General features: G+C 52.5%; 1 protein-coding gene and 2 long non-coding RNA genes across 23 annotated transcripts in view; 1 reads left to right on the forward strand and 2 right to left on the reverse strand.

Annotated features, from left to right (window-relative positions):
* Nucleotides 1–25,200, reverse strand: part of MSI2 (musashi RNA binding protein 2) — a 392,747-nt gene that overhangs the window by 17,493 nt on the left and 350,054 nt on the right. For 6 of the 18 annotated variants that reach the window (XM_072779888.1, XM_072779879.1, XM_072779878.1 and 3 more), the window contains 2 exons: nucleotides 15,483–15,506; nucleotides 14,091–14,171 (listed from right to left, as the gene is read on the reverse strand). The exons of 1 other annotated variant lie outside the window; for it this stretch is intronic. In XM_072779888.1, coding sequence (XP_072635989.1) covers nucleotides 14,091–14,171; nucleotides 15,483–15,506 — 105 coding nt within the window. The remainder of the gene's footprint in view (nucleotides 1–14,090; nucleotides 14,172–15,482; nucleotides 15,507–25,200) is intronic. 11 more of the 18 variants (XM_072779891.1, XM_072779885.1, XM_072779884.1 and 8 more) reach the window with 3 other exon arrangements.
* On the reverse strand, nucleotides 10–4,589 carry LOC140606456 (uncharacterized). 2 transcript variants are annotated; one of them, XR_012008777.1, is made up of 3 exons: nucleotides 3,318–4,589; nucleotides 2,784–2,855; nucleotides 10–1,997 (listed from the first exon to the last, which is right to left on the reverse strand). It is a non-coding gene; the product is annotated as an uncharacterized lncRNA (long non-coding RNA). The 2 variants fall into 2 exon arrangements; XR_012008776.1 differs by lacking the exon at nucleotides 10–1,997 and adding an exon at nucleotides 2,019–2,340.
* LOC140606453 (uncharacterized) lies at nucleotides 3,686–10,815 on the forward strand. Of its 3 annotated transcripts, none has more exons than XR_012008772.1 (4): nucleotides 3,686–4,070; nucleotides 6,507–7,085; nucleotides 7,808–8,011; nucleotides 9,812–10,815. It is a non-coding gene; the product is annotated as an uncharacterized lncRNA (long non-coding RNA). The 3 variants fall into 3 exon arrangements; XR_012008771.1 differs by lacking the exon at nucleotides 3,686–4,070 and adding an exon at nucleotides 7,508–7,556 and having other exon boundaries at nucleotides 5,732–7,085; nucleotides 9,812–10,775; XR_012008770.1 differs by lacking the exon at nucleotides 3,686–4,070 and having other exon boundaries at nucleotides 6,117–7,085; nucleotides 9,812–10,774.

Raw genomic sequence — 25,200 nt, forward strand, 5'->3', positions numbered from 1 at the left:
CCAGAGCCCACCAGCACCCACGCAACAGCGCACTGAGCCTGGGGAGACAGGCTGCGGCCTCCACTGCCACCGGGCCAGGCAGCTCGAAAGGCCCTGGCTTCCAGTTCCTGACCACCCTGCCTTGAGGACCGAAAGGAAATAAGGACAGGGAGTGAGGTGCCAGGGTGACTCCCTCTCCCTGTCTGTCTCTCTCTCCAGAACACTTTGGTTGCTCTGAGTGTCTCCTACTTTAATCCTGAGAATGTCCCTTGCTTTTGTTTGGATCTGGTGACTGTCTATGTCCCGAGGCACAGCCAGCTCTATCTGGTCAACAAAGACACCAGCCTGGCTTCTCCCCACACAAACTCAGCCACCCTCGGTGCTGCTGGGCTGTGCGTACTCTCTCGTGAATTCCCAGCCTGTCTGCTGCCCTCGGCCAGAGGCATCAGATCCTAGCTTCTATCTTGTGAGTGATTCCACTCTCTGCAGGCTCAGCGCATGTTTCCTGCGCCATGTACTATGACAAGAAAGCACCATGGAGTCCAAGGCTGGACCTACGTATACTCGTAGTACTCTCAGTCACGATGAAAAGCTTTGTCAGAATTTGGTAACACTGGGACGCCCGGGTGGCTCAGCAGTTGAGCGCCTGCCTTTGGCCCAGGATGTGATCCCGGAGTCCCGGGATCGAGTCCCACATCAGGCTCCCTGCATGGAGCTGGCTTCTCCCTCTGCCTATGTCTCTGCCTCTCTCTCTGTCTCTCATGAATAAATAAAATTAAAAAAAAAAAAAAAAAAAGAATTTGCTAGCACCCTGTCCCAGTTAGGGAAGGTGGAGCTACTACGGGCAAAGTTGGGTTCAGAGGCAAGAGGCACACAGTTCCAGAAGCTGTGGCTTCTATGGGTGCCACTCTGGAAAGGGAATTGCTAAGTACTAAGCATCTACTGTGTGCCAGGTACACTGGTGGGTGTTTAACCCCATCTTTTTTCATGCTCCTGACAACCTGTAGGATGGGTCCAATTGCGAGGACTACAGTGGTGCAGGAAGCTGTCTCGGAAGTGTCTCTGACCAGACTGAGCCCAACTTGAACTTGGATGTCAGGGCAACTCCCAGCTCCTAGTCAAACAGAATCCTGCTGCTCGGCTGTCCTTCCCTGCCTTCTAGTCTGACAGGACATCTTGTGTTTATTTGGATCTTTGCCTCAGACACGTTGCAAGGACAGACACCAAACCTTCCCTGTTGGACTGCTGGCTCCTGAGGGTGAGGGCTCTGTCGCCCTGTCCAGACTGGGGGCTCCCTGGGGTTGGGTCATACCTGCCCTATGAGATAGGGGACCACGTCTCTCCCGAAGGACTAGACCACCCTCCTCTGGGCCACATCCCAGAATAAGGCCGGGCATAAGGCAGGTGGGCAGGAATGCTATGCTCAGGGTGGGGAAGAGGGGACACTGCCAGACAGAAAGGGAGCCCTCCCACACCTGAGCCCTTATAGGGACGCGTCTGGAATGTGTGACCAGAGGCCTGGTTTCAGTCCCAAAGACCACTGCATTCTGCTAGGGTCAGTCCGGTTGGGACCAGCAGTATTTACTGCCTGGTCACTCGGAATGGAAACTCACTGCCCCAGGCTCTACTACCCGGGGGTAGGGTGGGGAGATGCCCAAGGGGTAGCCCCTTGAGGACCTCTACAAAAGGCTTTCCACTCAAGCAGCCTGTCTTTAATGATTATAAAGGCACAGGAGTTTAATCCATTTTTGATGTAAGCACTAATAGCTCTGTGTCCTTGAAGTTCAAAGCGGGTGCATACATGTCACTAATTAGCCAAGCACGGAGCCATTCAGCTCCCTCTTATGTTTCTAATTAGGTCTTTAATAACAAACAAACTCCGACCTTACCAAAAGACCCCCATTCATCAGACAGTCAAAGAGGGCGGCTGCTTCCATGTTTATGGCTGCTTCAGGCCGTTGGTTCTATATGCACATGCTCTTAATCTCAGCTAGGACAGGCCTGTCCTCGAATCTCATCTGTGAGGACAAAGACCCCTTCAGGCTGCCCTAGAGGGATGGCCCTCCTGGGCAGGCAGGACAGCCCTGGGCTCCCAGGCTGCAGGCTGAGGATCCAGACCAGCTCTCCTGGTCATGAGATGAGGTGGGGGCAACCTACCTGGCTTGGTTCTATTTATTCACTTGAGATATGGATGCTGGTGATAAAGTCATAGAGATGGTGTGAAGCTGACAAGAAGCTGGTGGTACTTGAGTCCAAGTTTTAACTACTACTGAGGCCTGGGGCTGACCCTGGTCGATTCTGATTTGATGGGTCTGCAGGGTGGCCTGGATACCAGGAATTTCAAAAACTCTCCAGATGATTCTAACAAGCAGCAAGGTTCAAGAACCACCGTGTTGGCCCTGGTCTCAAATTTGCTTATTGATGGTAACTGTTAACAAGTCTACCTTTATTAACAAATACCATCCAGAGGGCCAAACCTTAAACATTTAATCAACCATACCCAAGGATGGAAATCTGACTACAGGCTCTTTCTGTGATACTCACAATTCTGGAATACTTCTGTCCCTCTCACTCCCTCTATGTATGAAAACAATGTAGGACTGATTGTTTTCAAATGCATTCTCATCACTTGGAAACCCCTGGCCTTCTCTCCAGTCATTCTTCTTAATTTTAAAAGCACTATCACTACCATGCCCCCCCACCCCCAAGAGATTGAGAGCTGTGGACACAGCAGCTATCTAGAGCTACAGAGTTGAAAGGTCTGCAAGCACCCTCTAGTCTGAAGCCCTTTGCCCAAAACTCACCCAGCCTGTTGGATGGCAGAGCTAGACCAGAATCAAGCCTTCTGATTCCCTACTCTTTCATGTTCTTATCCTCTTAAAAAAAAAAAAAAAAAGAAAGTGTTTATTATTCTTATCTGATTATTCCACAAGGCAACCTGGTCCCCTAGGATGGTGAAGGGTTATAAGGGCTGAGCTGTTTCTATCCCAAGGCCAGAGCAATACAGCTGTGGGGCCAGTCCCCGAACCCAGTGTAGCCCTCCAGCAAGTCATATCCAAGCCTGATTGGCTTTTCTTGGAGCCAGGTGGTCGGGGAGACATTGAAATCTCAGGGGCTGCCTCTGTGGAAGGTCTGATGTGCCTGGAGTGGAACAGTCTAGACCCAGAAAAGTCACATAAGGTGGCCAAGGATACACAGCAAAACTGGATCATCCAACAGCAGTCTAGGTTTTCTGGTCTTTTCTGGAGGCTGGGTTAACCCCACCCCTGCCTGCCCCACCCCTGACTCCGGGGCAGCCTGGGTCCCCTGTGTGTCTGTAAGGCTCAGTCTCTCTTCACCCCGGAGGCCGCCGGGAAAGTCAACCTTCTGCAGGTTACAGTCAGAAATAACTTCCAGAAAGAGAGCCTTCGCCTCCCACAGTGCTCTACCACAGGCGCACAGGTCTGCACTGATTGCTCACCACAGACCTGGACAGACCGTTTTATTAATATTAATAAGTAACCAGGAACAAAGGGCCTCTTTATTTTTAGCTTTCTCTAATTGCGTAGTAATTACTCATCTACAAAACAAATGAGCCCCTGCTCGCTGTTGCCATAGTACCGGGTGCCCAACCTCCCTGCAAGCTGATTGGCCGAGGATCCCGGGCTCCCGCCTCCGGCCCCGCCCCTTCACGGCCATTGGCCCAAAGCAAAGCCCCAGCAACGGGGCGGCCAATCCCCTCGCAGCCCCACGGCTGGGCTGGGCTTCCCAGCGACCTTCCAGAGTCAGGCCTCACTGCTCACCGAAGGGACGTTGACTCATCCCTAAGGAGAGCGGGAGAAGGTCTGTCCTGCCCCAAGAGGCCCTCCCTGGCTCCATGGCCTCGCTTCTTTTGGGCAGTGGCTAACTTCCTTCAGTCCTGTTTCAGCTAAAGGCCCCTTTCACAGAATAATAACTACCTTCAGGCTGGCTCCCTCTTACCCGACCACGCCTGCTCTGGGCCTCCTTTGTCTGCCTGTGGTCGGAAAAGGATTCAGGGACTGGAAGCCAGATCAGAAATGTCAGCCGAAGCCAGACACAACCATGACCTCAAGTCTGCGACGCAGAAGCAGGTGCAAAATGTGCATATATAATGCTTCCTGAGGCCTCTTGTAAATGGTTTTAGGTTCTCTCTTCCCCCAAGGATACAAGGGCAGAATTAAGTTGATGGGCAGCGGTGGTTTGCCCTTGAATAGGTGTTAAGAATGCCGACCTCTGCTCAGGAATCGGAGGGGCTGGTATGATGGAGCATCCGCTGACATGGCTGAGAGCACAGATGTGACAAGACAGACCCAAGTTCCAATCTTGTCTCTACTACCTCTGACAAGCTACTTAAGCCACGGTTTCAAGATTTAAAAAATGGGAACAAGAGAGTGCCCTCTTTATAGGATTATGAGAATTAGATGGGGGTAAGGCAGGTGGCCGTAGCACAGTACTTGGCTCACTCATAATGGAGCAGTTTTATGAATATGACTATTATCATCATGTATTAAAATTGGGTGGAAGGTGTCTCTAGCATCCTATCCAACCACTTGCAAGATATCCTTCCCTTACGGGAACTCATAGGTTAGTGTGAATGTTGAGGTGCTGGGTGGAACCTTCCTATCCATGCCACACAGTAGATTTCATCGTGTCTCCCTCATCCTGACAGGTCCAATTCCAACAGCCAATCACAGCTGTTCAAAAGCATTATTTGCCTACCTCCTGTTCTGCAGGATTCCAAGCTGGCAAGGGGAGACCTTTTTTATTAATATTAATAAGCATCCAGGAACAAAGGGCCCCTTTACTTTCTGCTTTCTCCAATTGCATAATAATTAGTCATCTACACTAAGAATGAGGTCGACTTCACCTCCTGGAGTACTGATGGTTTATATTGTTGGAGAAGGCAGGCACCATTCTGAAATACATGCAAAACATGTTCCATAGAGGCAGAACGCCGCCTCTCATCCAGAAGACCTCACCAATAGGGAAGGACACCAAGGACACAGTGTTGTGTTGAGGAGGGGCACCCCAGGTAGGGTTAATCAGGTGTGGCTTCCTGGCACACCTGGAGCCAATTTTAATGGAGGGAGCAAAGGCAAGGACAGAGGAAGGTGGACTGGCTGCGACTGCCATGAGGGCACAGGGGTGGGAATCAACAGCCTCAAGTAGGGAATGAGTAATAACTTGTTGGCAGAAGCAAAAGAGAGTCACAGAAAAAGGTGGAGGATTGCAAGGGAAGGCCCTCCTTTGGCAGCCTTGCTCCCCTTCCCTTGTTCTAGGGACTAGAATCCTCCACCCCAGGGATTAGGGAAGGGTCAAGCTGTGTTCTGTGGGGCCGCTGCCAACTTGACCTTCCTGAGCTGGTTCCGTCCTTACCAAGCTCCACTGCCATAGAGCATATGAACCTCTCTCTCCCACCAGTATGACTGTAGTGATCTGGTTTTCAAGATCTCTCAGAATCTAGTCTGTCTTGACCTCATCAAGCCTATTAGACAGCCTCCCACTGTCCCCTCAGCACTGACTGTCATCCCACTGCCAACCTGTTAACCAAATTCTCTCACCTGAAGCGTCCTCTCATCTCCTGCTTGAAATCCTGTGGGGCCCACGTGAGTCTTGCTTCCTGTCTGAGCTTCCCTGCCTGCTGAGTGCTCTCTGACCAGGCAGGAACGTAGTTTTACTGAAGCTCAGCTCTTTTATCCAGTGCATGCTGCGTCCTCCCCAAAAGACTGGGAACTTGTTGAAGGTGAAGGACCATGCCCTGAAATTCTGCATCCCACCCCAGACTCCAGCATGATGCTGAGCCCAGAGTTAATCAGCTAATGGATAAAAGCCAAAGGCCTGAAGCATCCCTTACTGGGTAGTGACAGATGAACATTTATGGAGTGTTTACATGATGTCACCTGTCCTCCTGCACTCTCCTCTCTAGTCTACCCTGCTGTCCAACATACAAATCTGATGTCACTTCCTGGGGTCAGGCCTCTCTGAAGTTCCCAGTTGTCTGTGTGAATCCAGGCTCTTTCACAGGGCACCAAAGGCCCTCTGCTCTGGCTCTGCCAGTCCTCCAGCTTTATCTGTGGCTGCTCCCCCCATGCCCCTCCCACCCCCATTGCACTTTATTCTCTAGCCAGAGTGAGCCATTTGTAGGGCTTCAGATTCACTCTACTGTTTTGGGTTCTGTGGCTTTGCACATGCTGTTCCCTCTGGCTCTTGGGGAACTCCTACTTGTCCTTTAAAAGTAGAAACACTCACTACTCCCCTGTGAAACCTTCCCAGACAAAGCCAACTACTTCCTCCTCTGGGCCCTTTCTGTTACTGGATTTATGGCATCATACTGTAAGTACCCATCAGCCTCCATGCTAGGGTGGGAGACACTTGAGGGCAGGGATTCATGCTTTCCCACCCAGCAGCATTCATCCTTCCATCTCTTTATCTGCACCCAGACTGTCCTTTGGAAATCCATTCTTCTCCTTTTATTCAGCTCAGAGGGGGTTGGATCCCACCCTTAGTGACTGGTTCTCCCAAACCAGGCCTTAGCCCAGCAACACAAAGCTCTGGACTTCTGCTAGAATTCAGGACCATCTGACCCTCTCTTCTTCAAGACAGGCTGGTGGGAAGCAGGAAACCACTGCAACCATTTTGCCACCGTAGGAAAGCCAACATAAAGACAGCATTGAAGCAAAAAGAAAGACAAAGTTAAGGGAACTGCAAAAAAAGAGCCCTGAGCAGTCTAGACATGAAGCCTACTTTTCTATGGAGCTTCCAGGATGCTGGCCAATAAATCCCATATAATATTTAACCATGCCAAGTTGGGTTTTTTGATATAGCCCAAACCCAAAGCGCCACACGTAATAATAACTACTGTTGTTGTACACTTAATAAATATCTGGTGAAGTAAATTCTGTGGCAGATGAGCCCTGAGCCCAGTTCTGCAATCTACACCTGACAGAAGGGCCTGTGAGGTATAGGGACCTGAGTTCTCCACCAATCCAGCACCGAGGCTACTGGATTCTCTCAGCATACTCCGCATGGGGAGCATGGGGGGCATCTGGCTGGCAGGTGAATTCTTCATGAACACACACAGTTTCTCTGCAGGGTTACTGAAGCAGGTGAGAAGATCTGGGTTCAAGGTCGGGGTTCTTCACCCTTGACCACAGCTTTGCACCCCAGGTAACCAGTTGTGTGACTTTGGGTAAGTCATGCAACCATTCTGCAGATCAGCTTTCTCTTAAAAATAAACATGCAGAACTGGAACAAAACCTTCTGCTTTCTTGTCCATCTCACGGGCTAGCTATGGTCACAGACATGGCAATCTAACCCCCGCAGAAACGCAAGGAACCACGATACACCCAGGCCTGTGCTCCTTTGATGACTCTCACCAACATGTGGGTTCACCAACTTCTGGGGCTCCCCACACCCTACAGTGGCCCCACCCAGCCCGGGGTGCAAGGAGGGAGTCCCTCTGCCCATCTCTATTGTGCTCTACATGCAGCTTCCAAGGGCACCACCACACTTTCTACCCTTGTTCCAGATAGCAGGGCCTGGGCTCCTGAGCCAGCATGAGAGAGAGGGCCAACCAGGTACTTGGGGGCAGGGGGGCCGCGGGGAGAGGGTGTTAAACAGGGATGTGTCACCCTCTGAAAATAATTCCACTGATTTAAAAGACCCTTAATATCCTCCCCCCTCCCCACTCCATTCACTTTAGAATTAACTTATACTGAGGTCTAGGCTTCAAGGCTAGTCACTAATTGCACTAGAGTTGATTTATCAACTGCACGGTGTTTCTATTACAAAATTATTGATCACAGCTGATGTATTTTATCCTCAACAGGATTGGTCCAAAAGCCCTTGGAAAGTGAATGAAGCAGAGGTCAGCAGCGTGCAGCTTCACGTTATTATAAATTCACTGGGATTACTGAAATCCAGTGTGGGATTCTTGATGGTGAAAGACCTGGCTCTCCCAGAAATGAAGATTTTAATGACAAACTGAGAAATGAGGTGCCCATCCCCAGGACACAAGGCAGTGGACTGAGAGGTAAGTCTGGCTGGTTGCAGCAGCTGGTCATAATGGGTCACAGATCTGTGCTCCCTCTGGGCTGCTGCACTGGCTCCGTGCCACGGCCACAGATGTGGCGCTTTCCCAGCGAGAGGGTGTACCCATGACCCTACCCTACCCCCATATGGGCTGTCTTGGCATCATAGCGCCCAAAGGATGCCTGCAAGGGAGGCTGGGTGGGAAAGAAGAAATGATTGCCCTGCAGCAACCCCCTTCCTGGACGTCGGATCCTGCTGACAGAGGTGCAGAAAAGCCATCTTCAGAAATGAAGGCAGCACATTGATCCATTTTCCTTTTTAAAATGAAGCTGACAGTGTGAGAAACAATGCATCATGGGAAATAGGGACTTAGCAGGAATCTGGATTCTCAGACCACTGAAGGCAAGACATGTTGTCTGCCTTTATATTCCTTGGTGCCTGGCACAAAGCAACCTTCAATGCAGGCTTGTTGAAAGCAACACCTGGGAACCCTAAAACTTATGCCACAAAGGATGCAAATAATTCCCAGATCCCTCCAGCAGCTAGAGGAGTGTATGGGGGACGCTACTGTTCACACCCCCAGCCCCTAACACATAGAAGGTGAAGGGTGTCAGGGGCACATGGACAATCCCCGGGATGGGCACGCCTGCTTCATGAGCACTCACATCTCCTCTCCTTTATGGTTCAATCAAGGTCAACCTATTTGTTCTACCTCCTGACTTGAATTACTTTTGTTCATTTTACCCATCGGAACCGAAACTATTAGGGATATCCAGTCACAGGGTAGCAAAGCCATTTCCCTAGCAGAGCCAGACCTGGGATTTAGGCCAATAAGGGGGATTTTCGCTGGCTCTGCCTGCTGCCCACCCTCCTTCCTGCTCAGTGGCCTGCATCAGTCTGCAACTCTAGCACCCCACCAAAGCCTGCCGCTTCCGGCCATTTCCCTCTGCCTCCCGCCAACCCCCCTGCGGGATGGCTCTTCCCATATTTCCCTTCCTGGGCCTCGGGGCCCTCCTTCGTCTGGTGGCTAACTGGCCTGCTCACTTGCAATCCCTGTTCATGCTGACGGTACCATGCACCACTCCCCAAGGAGCTACCATTCCCTTCTGTCATCTCACACTCTTCTGGGAACGTCGTGGACTCTGTGACCTCCCGGGCTTCAGTCTCCCATAATTAATAACTTATCCCCCGAAGGTTTGGATCCCACGGTGCCCTCCTGCAGTGTTAGGTCAGAGCTACCGCCAGCCTGACTTAAAGAGCAGGTCCCAAGTGGCAACTACTTCGCATCCCATCAACTTGTAAAGACTAGTTACAAAAGCTCTCTGAGACCCCTGGCACTCTGTTATGGCTTGTCACCACAAATGTAGGGGAGATAGTGTATCCAGGGACACTGACTGCCCATGCCCCTGAGCTGACGGCAGAGGCTGTGGGACTGGGAAATCTTCCTGGGAAGATGGAGGGAAAGCATGGCCTCTCTGAACATCATAGGTTCCCCTTCCCTCTTATCCCCTCCCCTTGGAGCTGTGCCAATAATCTCCGCACTAGCAATGTCACCACTCTGACGCCCCTTGCCACATCCCACCCCCACCTGTTCCTTGGAGAGCACACGTAAAGGCTTCTCCTTGATCTTCACCAACCGGAAGAACAGATGCCAACCTTTGCTAGGACCCAATGCATTCCCTGTGTGCGGGCTGAGGATCTGAAGATCTGAATCCTTTTCCCCACCATGTCTCATTTTCCCTCCACCCTGGGGACTAGACCATGTAGACAGGACTGCTACATGGACCTGTTCCCTTGACAGGCTGGATGTGAGCTGGCCAAGGACCCAAGGCATAGAGGGCTTGGAGGAGCCTGGCCGGTGGGCCTTAAGAAAGAAGCAAAGACTGTGCTCTGTTCAAGAACCACAAGACAAGAACAAAGGGAGAGCTTTCGGACTCCTTCTGATCCTGTTTCTGTTCTCTCTTGCTACAGTTGGACATTATCAGCAGAGATCTCAGTTCGGAAGGCTAGAGCTGAGGGTGGTGACCCAGTGCTGGACTGGGGGAGCAGGGAGTGTGAGGGGAGGTGGTGGTGGCTGATGGCGAGAACATGGATCCAAGCCCCTTGGCAACATTGAAAATATGGAGCCCCCTCTCTTCCTGGTCCCCCACGCTATCCTTCAGACAGCTGTGCTGTCCTGGGCTATTGGAGGCCCTGTAATATCAACTCAACAATGCATGTTCTAGAGCTACGGCTACCAGGACATCTACTACAGTGCATGCATTTAGTTCAGTCCCACAGAGACATACACTCTAAGAACAGGCAGGGGAGGTGTGAAATGTTTTACTGGACAACAGGTGTTTTGGAGTTGTAACTAATAAAAAAAAAATCGAAAACGAAAGTGTACAAAAAAAGACATTTCTCGAGAGTTGGATATGAGTTTGTTTCTTGAACTGTTTCATCTGAACAAGCAAAAACATGCAAACCAGCTGGTACTAACAGGAAGCTGGACACCGAGAGAGGATTAATAGGTGTGGACAAACCTTCCCGCTGAGCGTGCTCAGAAGAGTGTTTGAGAGGAGGTGTGCAGATCCTAGTGTAAGAGAGGCGGGAAAGTATGCCTCAGAGACACTCTCTCACCGCAGCCCCAACCAAGCAAGAGAAAAGACAACAGAAACATGACTCTCGCACTCACCACCACCGTCAGGAGCTCATGTTACTAGACTGGAATAAAGCTGGCAAGTATAAAGTACAGTAAGGGGTCCTGGCTGGGGCCGGAGATGGGCCAGGGGGTGGGCGGGGGGCTCAGAAGCTCTTCGATTGATACACAGACCCACCCCGTGTTGTCACCCAGAAATAAAATAGCCTGCAAATCCGAACCACTTTTCCCTCACCTGAGTGTGTGTGGCGGGGGGAGTGGCTGACCAAACTGGATTTAGGTTTGGGTGGGACATGATGAGGCCATCAGAACTGAATGAATACGATCAAAATAAACAAACAAACTCTCGACTGAGCACAAGAAAAGATGACATTTCAGACTACTGGGTGAAGGTAAAAGAAAAGTGACCACTGATAGTGAAGTTATCTAGGAGTCGGCAGGGGCCTCCCCTGGCGGGGGTCACCTGAGCCCTGCTCACCTCAAGTCCTGTGTGAATTAGGAAAAGGCGGGCAGGCTGCCCCGAGGAGGTGGCTGAGGTGGGTGCAGAGCTCAAGGCCCCCCTGGACCTCCTACCCTGACACCATAGCCCTGACAGATTACCAGTTGCCAACCTGAGCAAAATCCAAGCTGCTTCCCCCCTTCCCCTCCACAGCCCTCAGCAGGTGCTTCCACCTTAGGAAGCTCCCCCAGTACGTCATAATATGGAAGGAAAAAACCCCCAAAGCTGTGGAACTAGACAAAAACGAAAGGCAAAATAGGGCCTTCCATAGGATGCCTGATTTCTAGGCCAAGCCTGACAGCCAGCCCCTGGGGAGTGGAGGCCACGTTTCCTACTGTTTTGAGTCCCCTGCCAGGTTCGGCAGAGTACCAAGCTCAAGGTCACTACTCCCACAGACTCCTTCCTATTAGACAAGGTGCCTGGACATGTGATGCCCTCCAACAGCTGAGGCTCTTGCCTGGGGGCTAAAGGAGCATCCTTGTCCCCTGGGAAGGAGCTGGCATGGGGAGGGTAGGGTTGCAGGAGCAGGGGAAGGCTAAACCAGTGATCACCTGCTGGCTTAGGCTGATGCACAAACCCAAATGAGTCTGTGCAGCTCCTCTCACATATCTGCCAAAATGCCACCGAGGGGCTACTACAACAGGTAAATAATTGGCCATCTGGCCAGGCTTGGAGTCCAGGTTATTTTCTAGAGGGAGGGAGGGGGACAGTCCTTACAGGCCAAAATGCACTAAAAGAAAGGCAGAGATCTTCATTCCCCAGGCTTGTAACCCTGCTCCAGGTCCAAAGGGGGAATGGGGGTGAGGGGCTGAGCTACTCTGGCTACACGGAGGCAGGTGTCTTCCGGCCCAGGTGGTGTTCTGAATTTGGCAGGCACAAGCTAGTCGTTGCCCTGGGGCTCGCCCCCAGTCCCTGACCCCCAGGCAGCACTGGGGGGTGCCCTGCAGCTTCTCAGCCGAGCCTGCACCCCTGGGGCCAGGCACCTCGGAGTTGAAGATTTACTCCTTACACTAACCTAGGCTGGTGTGGGGCAGGTGGTCTGGGAGCACACTCCTGAATAGAATTCACTAACAGTGCAGCGATGAGCATGGCTGACCTCGAATGGCCCCTGGGAGACTTGGCTCCCGATGGAAATGGCTACAAATAAAACACCACTGATCCTGGAAAAAAAAGTGTGGTTGGAGATGGCTCTGGAGTTTGGGGTTAGGAGTTAGGGGGGATGGGTGGGACTCCTGCCTGGTTCTGGGGGTCCGTGAGAAGGTAGGGGTGGCGGGGGGGGTGCACAGACCATGGGGAGACCGCTCTCAGACTCTCAAAGAACCCCATGCTGCCCTTTAAACTTGCCATGAAGTCAAGGAGAACGGGGGTGGGGAGAGAGGCAGGGTTAATTTCGGGTTAAAGTTTAGTTTCATAATCCAAGTTATAATAAGAAAGAAACTGAACGGAGAAAACAACCAACAACACTCAAAAATCTCGAGTTTTCTTTTTGTCGTCCCCCCCCACCAGGCACAGGTAGGACAGAGGCTCGTTTTGTAACGATACCAAAAAGCACTCAAGTTAAAAAACCAAACAGAGCAGGGAAACAACCAGGCAGCAGCGCGCCCCGCCCCCAGGGCAGGGGCACCAGGGGACACCGGCCGGAGGGCAGGTGGGGGCAGCGGGAGGCTGAGCTCGGGCGCCCAGCTCTTTGGCTACCTGGCCCTCGGCAGCCCCCAGAGAATTCCTGGCCCCTCCAAACAAATCCCCAGTGGGTGATTCCAGGGAGTGGATCCTTTGTAGCTCGAGGCAGTGCCAGTTTGCATGGAACGGAGTTTTACTGATGATTCTAAAGGGCCTCACTGTGCCAGTCTCTTATCACTGAGGGTTTGGGTTTTTGGCATTTGCCCTCTGGGCTTTTAATGCCCCATTTCCTGGTACCCCCCAGCACCTCCCTCCCCCTGCCCTCCTTAGAGCCCTGTCAAACTGCTTCCCTGGGTGCTCCAGTGCCCTGTCTGCAGGGAGGGCGGGGGGGGGGGGGGGGAGTGGGAGGGGAGCTGCAAGCCATGGCTAGTCTAGGAGGAGCCAGGACCTCTTGGCAGCTGGGGCATGGAGGCCAGGAGGCCTCATTGGGAGCCCAGCACACAGCAGAAGCCCCACTTGCTCAGGAAGGTGGGGAGCATCTGGGGGAGAGGGGCATAAGGTTGTTCTGGGGCCTGGTATCCTAGACATACCCCAGCTCCAACCTGGCCCCATAGTGCTGCTGGGAAAATGAGCCCAGCCCCACAGTGCTCACCTGAGGGACTCCAGACCTCCTAAAAGATTGGGTTTGGAGACCAAAGGACCAGAGCAATTTTGTGGGAGGGAAAACCCCGATTCCCTTGGCAGGGTTAGGGTTAGGGTTAGGGTTAGGTCCAGGAGCTCTCTGGTCTCTGCTCTGAGGAGTCTGGGATGTGACAGGGGCTTCAGGAAATCACTCCATTTCCCTGAGCTTGGGACTGGCCCTATATCTGGCCTTGGCCTTCGGAAACTGGGGTTTGGCCACCTGCCAGGTGCGGTGGAGGGGGTGGGGGGCAGCAGCGGGCCAGGGGCTCTGAGCCTCCCTCTTACAACCTGGTGCTTCGCTCTTGGGAACGAAGCCTTGTGAAGCAGTGAAAGCCGAAGGGGAAATGACCACAGGTGTCCTGCAGCCAGCTGTCTGGTGAAGGGGTCATCCAAAGACAAAAACAAGTTCACTGGTCTTTTTTTTCAAGGAGAGAATAGTAGTCTACCTTTGGTTTGCAGTCCTGTGACTGACCCCCGCTGGGAGCTGCCCCGGGTGGCAGGGCCTCGCCTGCGCCCCCCTGTCCCCACCCTCTGGGCTGTGACAATAGTGGACAGACGCAGCCACACAGATCCAACAGGGCCTTTACCTTCCCCTGCACACTGGGGCATGCCTGGGAGCGCCTGTCCCGTACACCTCCCTACCTGATCCTCTTGCCGCTGCCACCGCCGCTGCTGCCACTGGTCCGTAAGCCGCTGCTGGGAAGCCTGGCGGGGAGAGAGGAGCTGGAGTGAGGGTCAGACCCTGGAAGGGCCCCCCCCCCCCTTGCACAGCCTGGGCTCACAGGCCGTGTTCCACCCCCTTCAGAGGATGGGGATGACAAGGGATCTCCTCGGGGTAGCTTTTGGGAGGGACACAGGTCAGTGGCTCTCAGGCTTCTGGAAGGCACACAGAAATAATGTAAGAGGATTAGGAGGCTCTTCTCTTGGGAGCAGAGCGGGGTCCCTGTTGTCCCTGTAATGACTGGGGGGGGGCAGGCCCCCAGAGTGTGTTCTAGGGCAGGGCCAGCATGGCCCAGGGGTCCCTGGAGCAGTTGGCCCTGAGCCTCTGGGCAGCACAGGCACATGCACCAGGAGGTGGCTGACCTCCAGCTGCTCTCCTAAGGCTCTGCTGGTCTCCTCGGCTTAGCTGTGGACTCTAGCAGCGTCCCAGCCCCAGGCCGGAGGGCGAGGTGTGCTGGGAGGCCCGGCTGACTGCCTGCGTACACCTGTGGGAGGCAGCTGGGGGAGGCAGCTGGGGGAGGGAGTGGGCGGCCGCAGGGACCCATGTGGGGTGAGCCCTGTGGCTCTGTCTCTCAGTTTCAACCTCCTGGGGCACATTATGGGGATTTCGATCTGGCTTTCCCGTCTGAGCTCCACATCCTGATCAGGTCGCAGGTCGGCAGTGAAGGGTCTCCTAAGGATCCCCATCAAGTGTTTGCCTATTTACCCCCCAGGCAGCAAGGCTGTCCCAGAAATGGGACTGAAGGCCAGAAGGGACAAAGTGACCAGTGTGGCTGCAGAACACCCAGGGGAAGGGAGAGGTGGGCGGGTCCCCTCCCGTGGGCTTCTCTGGGCCACTGGCATGATGCGCACACAGCCACGCACGGGGATGCACACAGATACACGCACGCGCACGCAGGACGCACACCGTCTGCCATTCAGGCAGACTTTTCGAGGCCTGATTTCAACTGTTGGGGGTCTGATTTCAAGACCCATTTCCAAAGACTGTGGTTTTCAATGATGCGTCAGAAGCCAGCAGCAAACAACAAATAGCTGGCCCGCTGCTCAGCTTTAGCCACGGGGGCCTTCCAAATACAGAACCGCTACAGGACAGAGTGGGCAGCGCGTGCACCGTGGAGAGCAGGGAGCAGGAGGGAGAGGAGAGAAACAGAGCCACCCCCGAACACAGCCAACTAGAAGCCCACTAAACTCTAAGACTATTGTCCTAGCTACATGGATCTACTGGGGAGGAAAAGAAGTTCAAAAGACAACAAGCTACTCTAAAAAGGTCAAGCTAAGCTACTTAAAATGTCAATGAAAAAAAAAAAGACATACTTGCATTTAAATATGGTAATAGGGCTGTTGAAAGGGGAAAAAGAAAGATCCAGGTGAAATGAGGGTACAAGGTCACCCCTGGCAGCTGGAATGGGTCTCAGGGTTCCCATGAAGGCCACACACACCTGCCTGGAGGCTGCTCCCACCCTCACCCCCCTACGGACCCCTGCTGCCAGAAACCAATGGAGGCACTCCCCCCACCAAGTCCTTTCCCCATCTCTTCCAAGCAGGATCTAGAGTTCTGGAGATGTGGGTAGTGGCAGAAAGTGCTGAAGGAAAATAAGGAAGAAGTCCAGTTATTTCTCCTTATCCCAACCTCCAGCACACAGCCCCCCCACCCCGCTGCCCTGCTGCAGGAGCACTCAAGCAGGGCTCAGGCGACCCTGAAGGAGAAGGTCAAGTTATTCTTTTTGCACTCCTCATCGGTACTTGAAACGGAAGGTTTCCCTGGAAGCAGTGTGGTGGGGGGAGGGGGAGAAAAGCTGGGTGGGAGGGGGGCGAGTTTAGTAAATAATAAAAGGACATTTAACAAAAGGCCTATTTTCTGGAGTACAGTGCATTTTTGACAAAAAAAAAAAAAAAAAAAAAAAAAAAAAAAAAAAAAAAAGGTCCGAGAGAAAGAGGAAGAAAAAAAAACTTATCCAAGAAAGGAAATCCATTATCCTTAATCTCAGATAAAGGTTTCTGCTGGAGACTGAGCATCAGACACCGCTAAGGGCTGGAATTTCATCTCAACCATCAAGCAGCGCTAAGCAGACTGACAGGTGTGAGAAGAGGGCCGAGGAGAGCTCAGTCTCCCCCCAATCCTGGAGAGAGGCACCCATAGCCCTCATAGTGACTGCATTTGAGACGCCAGGGCCACAGCCCCAGGACCCAGCCCAGCTCTGCGGGACTCTGTCCCGGACTACTTCTGCAGCTCCCTGCCAACCCCCTCCTGTCCTGCTAGGCCATTCAGCTGCACTGATCACCCAAATATATTCTTCAGATGACCTGGTGGATAAACCTGATGCCATTACCAGGGGGCCCCACGGGCTGTCCTAGGTGGCTGGGCTTGTGGGGTATGGGCAAACACAGATCCAGGAAAGGTGCGTGTGTGCGTGCGTGCGTGCCTGTGTGTGTGTGTGTGTGTGTGTGTGTGTGTTGGGGTGAGGTTGCCCCAGCCAGGGGCTGTCAGAGGCCAAAGAAGCATCATGACCCTGACCTAAAGCTATCCTGATGGAGAAGAGCCTGTCTCTAGAATGGCAGGAGGCACCCAAGGACCAGGAGGCCCCAGTACAGGGACCCTGGTGGAAAGGAGCCCTCCTGGGCTAGACCTGAAAAAGCTGAGGGTGCAGAGAGGAGAAACCTTCCAGCCTTGCCTCGTGGTCCTGTTTTCAGCATTTCTCTCCAGGCTGAGGAGCCAGGGGTCACCTATGACGGCCTAGCTGTCTGGGAAACCTCTCATTTTATTTTTGAAGGGAGAGGGGGTCTGGGCTGCCAAAGAGAGAGATGCCCCAGCTGGGGGTCCTCAGGGGAAGACCTTGGGGAATTAGGCAGAAGGTCTGACAGGGCTCAGGCTCCTCGCTGGGGGCAGAGCCTCTGGTTCATGGCTGCCCCAGCACCCCACTCACTGCCCAGAATAGATGGGCATCTCCTCTCTGCTACCAGGAATGTGTGGATTTAAGGCCCTCCTGAATACAGCCTGCCTGGCCAATGCATGAACCAGGCTTCTTGTGAGGCAGGTGAACATAAATCTTGGGTTCAAATCCTGGCTCAGCCATTTACTAGCTGTGTGACTTTGGGCAAATTGCTTAACCTTTCTGTGCCTTGATGTCTCCATCTGTAAAGGAGATGATGATATTCGTGCAGGATTAATATACACAAAATGCTCAGATGAATACTGGCCAGGGAGTAAGCTTACATGAATATTAGGTGTCATTTTGATGAAGCCATCAGCCCTGCCTTTAAGACAGGACTCCCCCGCGTGGAGGGCGGCTCCACTTTCCCCACGATGGCCCACATGGTCAGAAAGTCAGAAGCACACAGGAGTCTGGGATTCTTTACTCATAACGGTGGCCTGTAATCCTTCATGTTGTCCTGGCTTCATAACGTCATTTTAGTGGAGCTGAATTTCCCTGGCTCAAGATTAGAGGATGCATACTGTTTAGCTCGCACAACAATGTCTGGACCAAGTGGGCTGGCATGACCCTCCTACTCTAATACTTCCTGTTTCTTAGTAGTAAATCAGGTAGAAAAGAAAAAATGTTTTGCTGATAAAATCTCAGGGCCTGGGGGCTGAGGTTGCCCACCTGGGAACTTAGGTGTTAGGAATGTGGTCTGCTCCTCCAGTTAGAGAAACCTGCATTCAAAAGAGGGGGCTTGCAAACAAAAGAGTAGTGCTGACAGGGGCACCTGGGAACTTTGTGGTTGAGTGTCTGCCTTTGGCTTAGGTTGTGATTCCTGTGTCCTGGACTCAGTCCCATATGGGGCTCCCTATAGGGAGTCTGCTTCTCCCTCTGCCTATGTCTCTGCTTCTCTCTCTCTGTGTCTCTCATGAATCAATAAAATCTTAAAAAAAAAAAAAAAAAAGAATACTGTGGATGGTAGAACTCCAGGCATGGGCAGGTGCCATGCCTTATTTAATGGCAGTCAAACCCAAAGACCCAGTCTTGCTAGTCTGAAGCTCCTCTGCCTCTCGGATGGGGTAAAAGAAGGATCACTGTGCTTGGTGTCAAAGCCCAGCCTCCGACCCCTGCTACCCTAGTCTTGCTGTGTAACTTGGGCACAGTGCCTCATTTCTCTGGGCCCTGAGTAACCAACTCGTGTCTACTGCAAGGAGGTGAGGTCAGATGGCCTCTCAAGCTCCCTCACCTCTGACCCTGCATGATCCTGCCTTCCAGATGTAAAACGATGACAAATCTAAGTCTCTGTCACCAGAAAGTGGTGCCTCTGGGGTTGGCATGGACACACCTCCGGGGTTAGTAACTCATCTAAGTAAAAGCTGTCACCGTTCCACTGACAGTGAATGAGACGCTTTTCTGGACTTCTCAGAGCTGTGAGAAACTTGATGGCAAATTAGAAGTCAATGGCACTTCTGATTTTTTTTTTTTTTTTGAGAACTATATGACACCACACCTACTTTTTTACTGCTTCTGTGGCACTTACTTATTTCTGCCTCACCTAAGCAGTTATTTTTATGTGCACATCTTATTTCTCTTGCTAGGTGACAAATTCTTCTAGGGCAGGGACTGAGGCACATGTCCCACTTAAGGCCTAGTGCAGAGGCCCCAAAGAAGATCCTCATGGGGCATCAGGATGCCCTGAAGAGGTGCGTGAGAGCCAGAGCTGTGAGTCACTGCCCTGGGTGAACTACAGCTGAATGGCAGTGCCACGGGCACATGTAGCTGCCTCTCCTCATGTGGTCCTCCAACCCCAGGGCTGAAAAATCAAATGCCCACAGGAGCGTAATTAACCAGCAGAAGGGGCTGGGCGACAGCCACCAGGAGCGCCTTGTTCTGTCTCCCGTGCTGGCCCACACCCTGTTGCTCACTGGACCACCCAGCAGGCCTTAACAGACACGGAAGCCTGGGTCCTACCCCCAGAGATTCAGATTTAGCTGGTTTGGGGTGGAGCCTGGATGGTGGGCTTCCCGGGTGATCCCAGTCTACAGCCAAGGGCAAGAACTTTTGGTTTAAAGGCCTTCAAAAATTTTAAAAAGTTAAATCATAGTGCACATGTACACAGTCCACAGCTCTGCTCCCTTGTGGAAAGAAAGGCCCTCCTGATGACATGGCAGTGAATCTAATTCTTGGGACCATGTCTCATGAGATCCCCTGCAGGGCCTCCATTCAGAGCAGTGGGTGTCTAGCCTGGAGCGGGGGAGGCAGCGGGCGGGGTGAGGGTTTGTTAATAATACACTAAGAATCAAGTGGGGCCCACATCTTTAGTAAAGGCCTTCCAGATGCTTCTCATGCACCCAGTGGAGGCAGAGAATCCCTGACTTAGAGGAAGCCTTACCTTTTAGTAAACACGGAAAAGGTGGCCCTGTCCTGTCGGGTGTGGGGGTGTCAGGTTAGGCAGCTCTTTCTTTGCATCCTCTTCCCTGCCTGGCATGAAAAGATGCCAGCCTGGGAGTGGGCTGCCAGGGATATGGTTCTGGCACAGTCACTAACTATTTCTGTGACCTTGGATGAGTCAGTGGGGCCTCTGTGCCTCTTGCAGAAAGAGGTGATGAGAGAATTCTGAGTTTCCTTATGGCTCCAACAGGCTGTGACTTTGAGGGGAATCTTTTAAAACACTTTCTTGTAATGTGCATTCTCATCCCGAATGGTCCATTATGAAAGCAATTTTTCCTCTGTTGTGTTTGCTCAAAGCCCTCTCCAACCCCCTTCCCTAGCACGTCCTGCATCTCCCCCACTAGCAGTTTCTTTAGATGGTTCCAACATTCTTGGCTAAACCCAACGTTGCTTTACTGAATCCAAACACTCAAAAAGAAGCAACCCAAAGAGGAAAGTGTCACCCAGAATGTAGGAAACACATCCTAAAAGAGTTTAGAAAACGCTACCATCTGTCATCTGACTGGCCCAGGGCCCTGCCCACCTGCTGGGCAGGCCTGCCTGGTGTGATGGGGCTCGGGGCTCATTCTTTTAAAGGAAATACACAGCTTTGTGCAGAGAGACAGAGCAGTGGCTGCAAGGGGGTGAGGGTGGATAAAGAGTGGATGATGCATTTTTGAAATAGGTGGACCTACTGATCTATACAGATCAGAAGTGAGGGCCTCAAGAGGTGGGACAATTGATAACCCAAGGGGCACATGAACATGATCGAACTGTAAAACTTTGCTTTGAAGAAAGCTGCTGCTATGTGTCCATATTGGGGGGGGGTGGGGGACACACAGGGAAGGGGAAAAAAAACAAAGCCTGAGTTCCTGTCATTCAAAATAGGAATCTGGTTTCCCCACACCTTTTTAGGACCAAGACTGACATTCCCTAAGGATACCAATAAGGGCATTGTCATAGAGCCTCCTCCCCCTGCCTTCCACTTCCTCAGGAGAGTGCTGGGGCTCCTACTGGGGCAGAGGTGCTGGAAAGAGTGGAAGTGCTGGGGTAGAAGGCAGAGCGGCCAATGGGAAGTGCACAAGCAGGGAAAGGCCTCGCAGCTGGGGCCTGGTCCTGGATCCTAAAGGCCAGTTGCCTAAAGGAAGTGAGAGGCTCCGGGGCCAGGGGCCCCAAGGGTGTTGGCATCCACAGCAAAGGGATGGCACAAAAATTGTCCCAAGCAACTTTTAATACAATTGCTGTTTAGCTTAATTTTCTCTGTAGATGTTTCAATGTGGGATAAAGGGAAGATACTCTGCACGTCAAACCTTTGAGTAGTTTTACAGTCTGGTTGTCAGAGAGCCTCTGTTTGGATGAAAGGGTTTGTGGAAGCATAAAACCGAAGTCAGGGAGCATCCTTCGGACACGACAAGAAAACTGCCAGGAGAGGCAAGCGCAGACCCGGGGTGCCCTGTCAGAAGCGAAAGCTGTGTGCTTGCCTGCAGATTCCTTCCAAATCAGAGGTGCTCAGGGAGCAAAACAGAGTGCCTGCCATCACCATGCCCCCGAGCACCAGCAGTGGGGCCAGGTCTGCCTCCCACTCCCACGCGGACCCTTGTGGCTTCTGATCTTCCTGGTGACTGATAATGAAGCTTGGGAATGGGCCTTGGTCTCCACCCAGGGCTGGCTTCCAGCTCAGAGCACAGAGGTGAGGGCTGCAGGAGGAGAACTGAGAACACACTCTGGGCTCTGCTTGCTTGGGCCCTGGGGCTCTTCTGGGAGAAAGGAAGCTGAGAGCTCCACCTGGGCTTTGGCCCAGCACCCTTCTCCCTGGGCCTTCCTACTCCCCCAGACTGCAGAGAACTGGGGCCTGCAGGTGCTTCTCAGACCCAGGGACTCTGCAGGGAGCTATGTCAGGGCCTTCTCCATCTCCAGACCCTTTCTCAGGCCCTTATCCTCTCTGTAAGTATTTACTGAGCACCTATCACATGCCAGGCACTGTTCATAGCAGTGGATGAAAATAACATGTTTTCTGCCCTCACGGAGCCCGTAGCTGCTAGTCTGTGATGAGAAAGGGGGCTCTCTCTACCTGTGGGACCATGCTGCATACAAACAGCTCACTGGGAAGGAGAGGAAGTTGGCCAATGATAAGCAGGGCCTTGGATAAAGGGGAGCTATGGCTCACTCTGCCAGGAGAAGAGAGGGATCTACCACGGACCCATCTAGTTTGTAACCAGGCCCTTGCGTCTGCCTTAGGGTCTTTTCATAGCCGAACTCAAGACCTGGGTGTGGCCACACCAAACTGCTTGCAGAGGAGGGCAGCGATCAGGAGTGCTGGTCCAAGGGCCAGCATCAGGAGAGGCTGGCATGTGACAAGTGCTCTGGCTCTGGCTCTGGCTCCGGCCCTACAAGGACACTCTGTTCAACATCAAGAACTCTTTCTCCAGCAAGACCTCAAGAGGGAGAATGGTCACAGGGAGCTCATTCCCAAACCAGCCCTTGCTGCTCCCTGCCAGCAGTTTGTGGTAACCCAGGACCACAGAGCAAACATCTGCCTGTCTCTCTGTGACCAAGACCACGGTGGCTTCAAGTGAAGGGATTCCAGACTAGTTTCTAGGGTTACGTCAGCAAGTATTCTGAGAGTTTCTCCTTTCATGAGTCCTCCCTCTCCCCAGTCTTCATCAACACTGCAATCTCTGCTTGTGAGATGCTCACCCACCTACCACCAATGGGTGTCAGGACAGACCACTGGTCTAACTATTGGTCCTTCTAGAGCTCACTGTTTAGATGGCTTTTTATTTTTTTAAATTAAGATTTTATTTATTTATTCATGAGAGAGAGAGAGAGAGAGAGAGAGAGAGAGAGAGGCAGAGACACAGGCAGAGGGAGAAGCAGGCTCCATGCAGGGAGCCCGAAGCGGGACTCCATCCCAGGTCTCCAGGATCATGCCCTGGGCCTAAGGTAGGCACTAAACTGCGGGCCACCTGGGCTGCCCCTAAATGGCTTTTTAAACTTTTCCTGATTCCTGAAATTTCAGATCCTGAGTCAGAATTCTGTTTCCTCCCCACAGGGTCTTTTTGCTGGTCCATTTAAATATAAATGGCCTAAAGTCTCTTTGGGCCTCCTCACCATGCTTCATTCTAAATGGGCCTTTCCAATGTCTCTGCCACAGCACGGTTCCAAACAGCACCCACCTCCATGGACCAGGACCAGAAACACTCAAGCCTTGAGCACCCCAGACTTTTTGCTGAAAGACCCCAAGTCCCCCCTTTTGTCCCATCACTAGCTCAGTGAGTAAAGTAACATCTGTGATCTCAACTCCCTCTGCCTGCCCCCTCCCTGACATAAAACATAGATCCTCCTCCCTCTTTTCGTGGCCTGAGATAGGTAGGATGTTTCTGAGGTTGACTGGCAGAGACCATGGCTGCATTGGGCATCACTGATTGGTGGTCTGTGGGATGGTCAGAGAGTCTTGGGAGAGAGCCCGGGGTGGTCAACGAAACACTCTGGGGGCCCAGGGCGGCTGTTATTTACCAACTGGCACAGACATATTTGACATTTGTAACGGTGCGGAGGCATCCACTGCACGCCAGCCCGAGGTGAAAGGGTAAAGGGTAGAACCTTCTCTACACCTGTTTCCTCATCTGTACAATAAAAGAACCTGGCCTAGATGGTTAAGAAAACAATCATCACACCAGTAAGAATAACAGCAGCTGCCAGGGTGGCACTATCCACAGCCAAGAACCCAGAAAGTCCCTTCTAGCCGGGCCCTTCCTAGAGGGGCCCGGGTCATCTCAATGAACTGGCACCGCAGCCCTGCAAGGAAGACGTCACTAGTCTCATTTAACAGATGAAGGACTCCAGGGCCAGAGAGGTTGAAGGAAGCCGTACAGAGTGCTTAAAGCCAGAGGGTAGAATGCCATCTCCCACATGCACGAGATGTGACCCAGAACAAGTGACGAAACTTCCGTCCCGGGCTCCCTCTGCTCCCCTGTAAATGTGGTTAATGGCACCTCCCGGCAGGGCTGCTGTGACATCCGATGAGATGAGGGCACTGGGTGCTCAGCACAGTTATCTGGCACGCGGCAAGCCATCAGTAAGTGGAATAATAACTTTTATTTCTATTTTTATTATTATTGCCCAAGGTAATAACAGTAGTGGAGCTGAGAACTCCCTCTGGAGCCTTCCTATTCTAAAATCCTATTAATTTACATGACATTTCACATCCAAAGGGCTTTCATAGATAACATTTATAATTTGCTTGTGAGTGATAAGGGTAGGTTTTATCCGAAGTGCAAGCGCTAACTTTGGCGGGGTAAGGCGACAGCGGGAAGCCAGGGGCTTGCATGGCCCTGTGACATCGTGACCACAGGTATGGTCGTGGATCTCAGAGCTCTGGTGTTCGTGTCATCGGCTGAACTGGCTGCCCTCTCACCCTCAGGCTTGTGCAGCTCCTCACAGTTCCCCTAGGAAGGCCCTGGCGAGAGGAGCTTCCTTGGGTCCTTCCATCTCAGTGGAATCCTGCTTTCTTCTCTGCCCCTAACACATGCCCTATCAAGGCAACAGCGTGTCTCTCTGGTTCAGCACCGTGTCCCCAGCATTGAGGGCAGGGCCCATGACATGGCAGGTGCTTAAAAAGTATGTGCTGGATGTGTTAAGTATGGACAGGTGAAGGATGGTGAGTAGGTGGGTGCAAGGGGGTGGGGGGAACAAGGCGCCTTTTCCTGCTCCTAGCCTTACCTGAATCCTAGCTTGTTCAAGGCTGGTACCAGAGACCAGATGAAGAAAGTCAGGAAAGATTCTAAACATGGACCACTAAGACGGTTACGGCACTGGCCCTAGACTCTCCCCATGAAACGCCAGGGGTGCCCTGGGGCCAGCTAAACACCCGCTCAGGCTCAGAGCAGGGCAGTAGGGCCTCCATGGGGCATTAGCAGGCTGTGTTCTCCTCTCCCTCGACGACTGAGTGCTTTTGGGCAAGGCTCTCCTGAAAAGAAGCCAGCCCTGGCAGCTAGCATCCAGGATGTGCTAGGCCGGCTCAGCGGTCTCTACAAAGGCCTTGACCGGCAACAGTCTCCTAAGATAAGGGTGGGGTCAGCATCTCTGGCCTACACATTCATTCCCTGGGGCTGGGAAGAAGCAGCACTGGCTTCCCCAAGACAAAGTCTGTTATCCAGCTGTCCTGGCCCAGGCAATGGCACAGCATCTGCCCTCATGTGGGTCACAATGAACAGAGGCAGGAATGTAAGACATCTAATGCTTTCGTGCCTTTAACTTGCTGGTCCCTGGATACGGAACACCCTTCCCTAATCAGCTGCCTGATGAAATTTCTATTTGCACTTCAAAACTCAGTTCAGGTATCATCTCCTCCTGAAAGTCTTCCAAGCAAAGTCAATGACTCCCTCCCCCCTGCTCACTCTGCACACCAGCCAGACTGCATAGGAGCACATCTGGCCACGAGTGGGATGTCCTCCAGGCTCTGACTGCCTCGCTCGCTTGCTCAGCATCCCTGTGCCTGGGGAGGACCCAGCCTGGGGCAGGTGCTGATGACCTTTTCCAGACACTGCAGAAAACATTCTCGTGCCCCTGCCCTCAAAACTGAAGGCACAAGGAGGAGAGGGAGTGACTCCAGTGGCTGGGATCTCTCTCAGGGGCAGGAGATCCAAGTTGGCCTGCAGTCTGGGAAGTGTCTCTGGGTAAGA

Source organism: Canis lupus, chromosome 16 (assembly GCF_048164855.1).
Source record: "Canis lupus baileyi chromosome 16, mCanLup2.hap1, whole genome shotgun sequence".
Classification (NCBI taxonomy): Eukaryota; Metazoa; Chordata; class Mammalia; order Carnivora; family Canidae; genus Canis; species Canis lupus.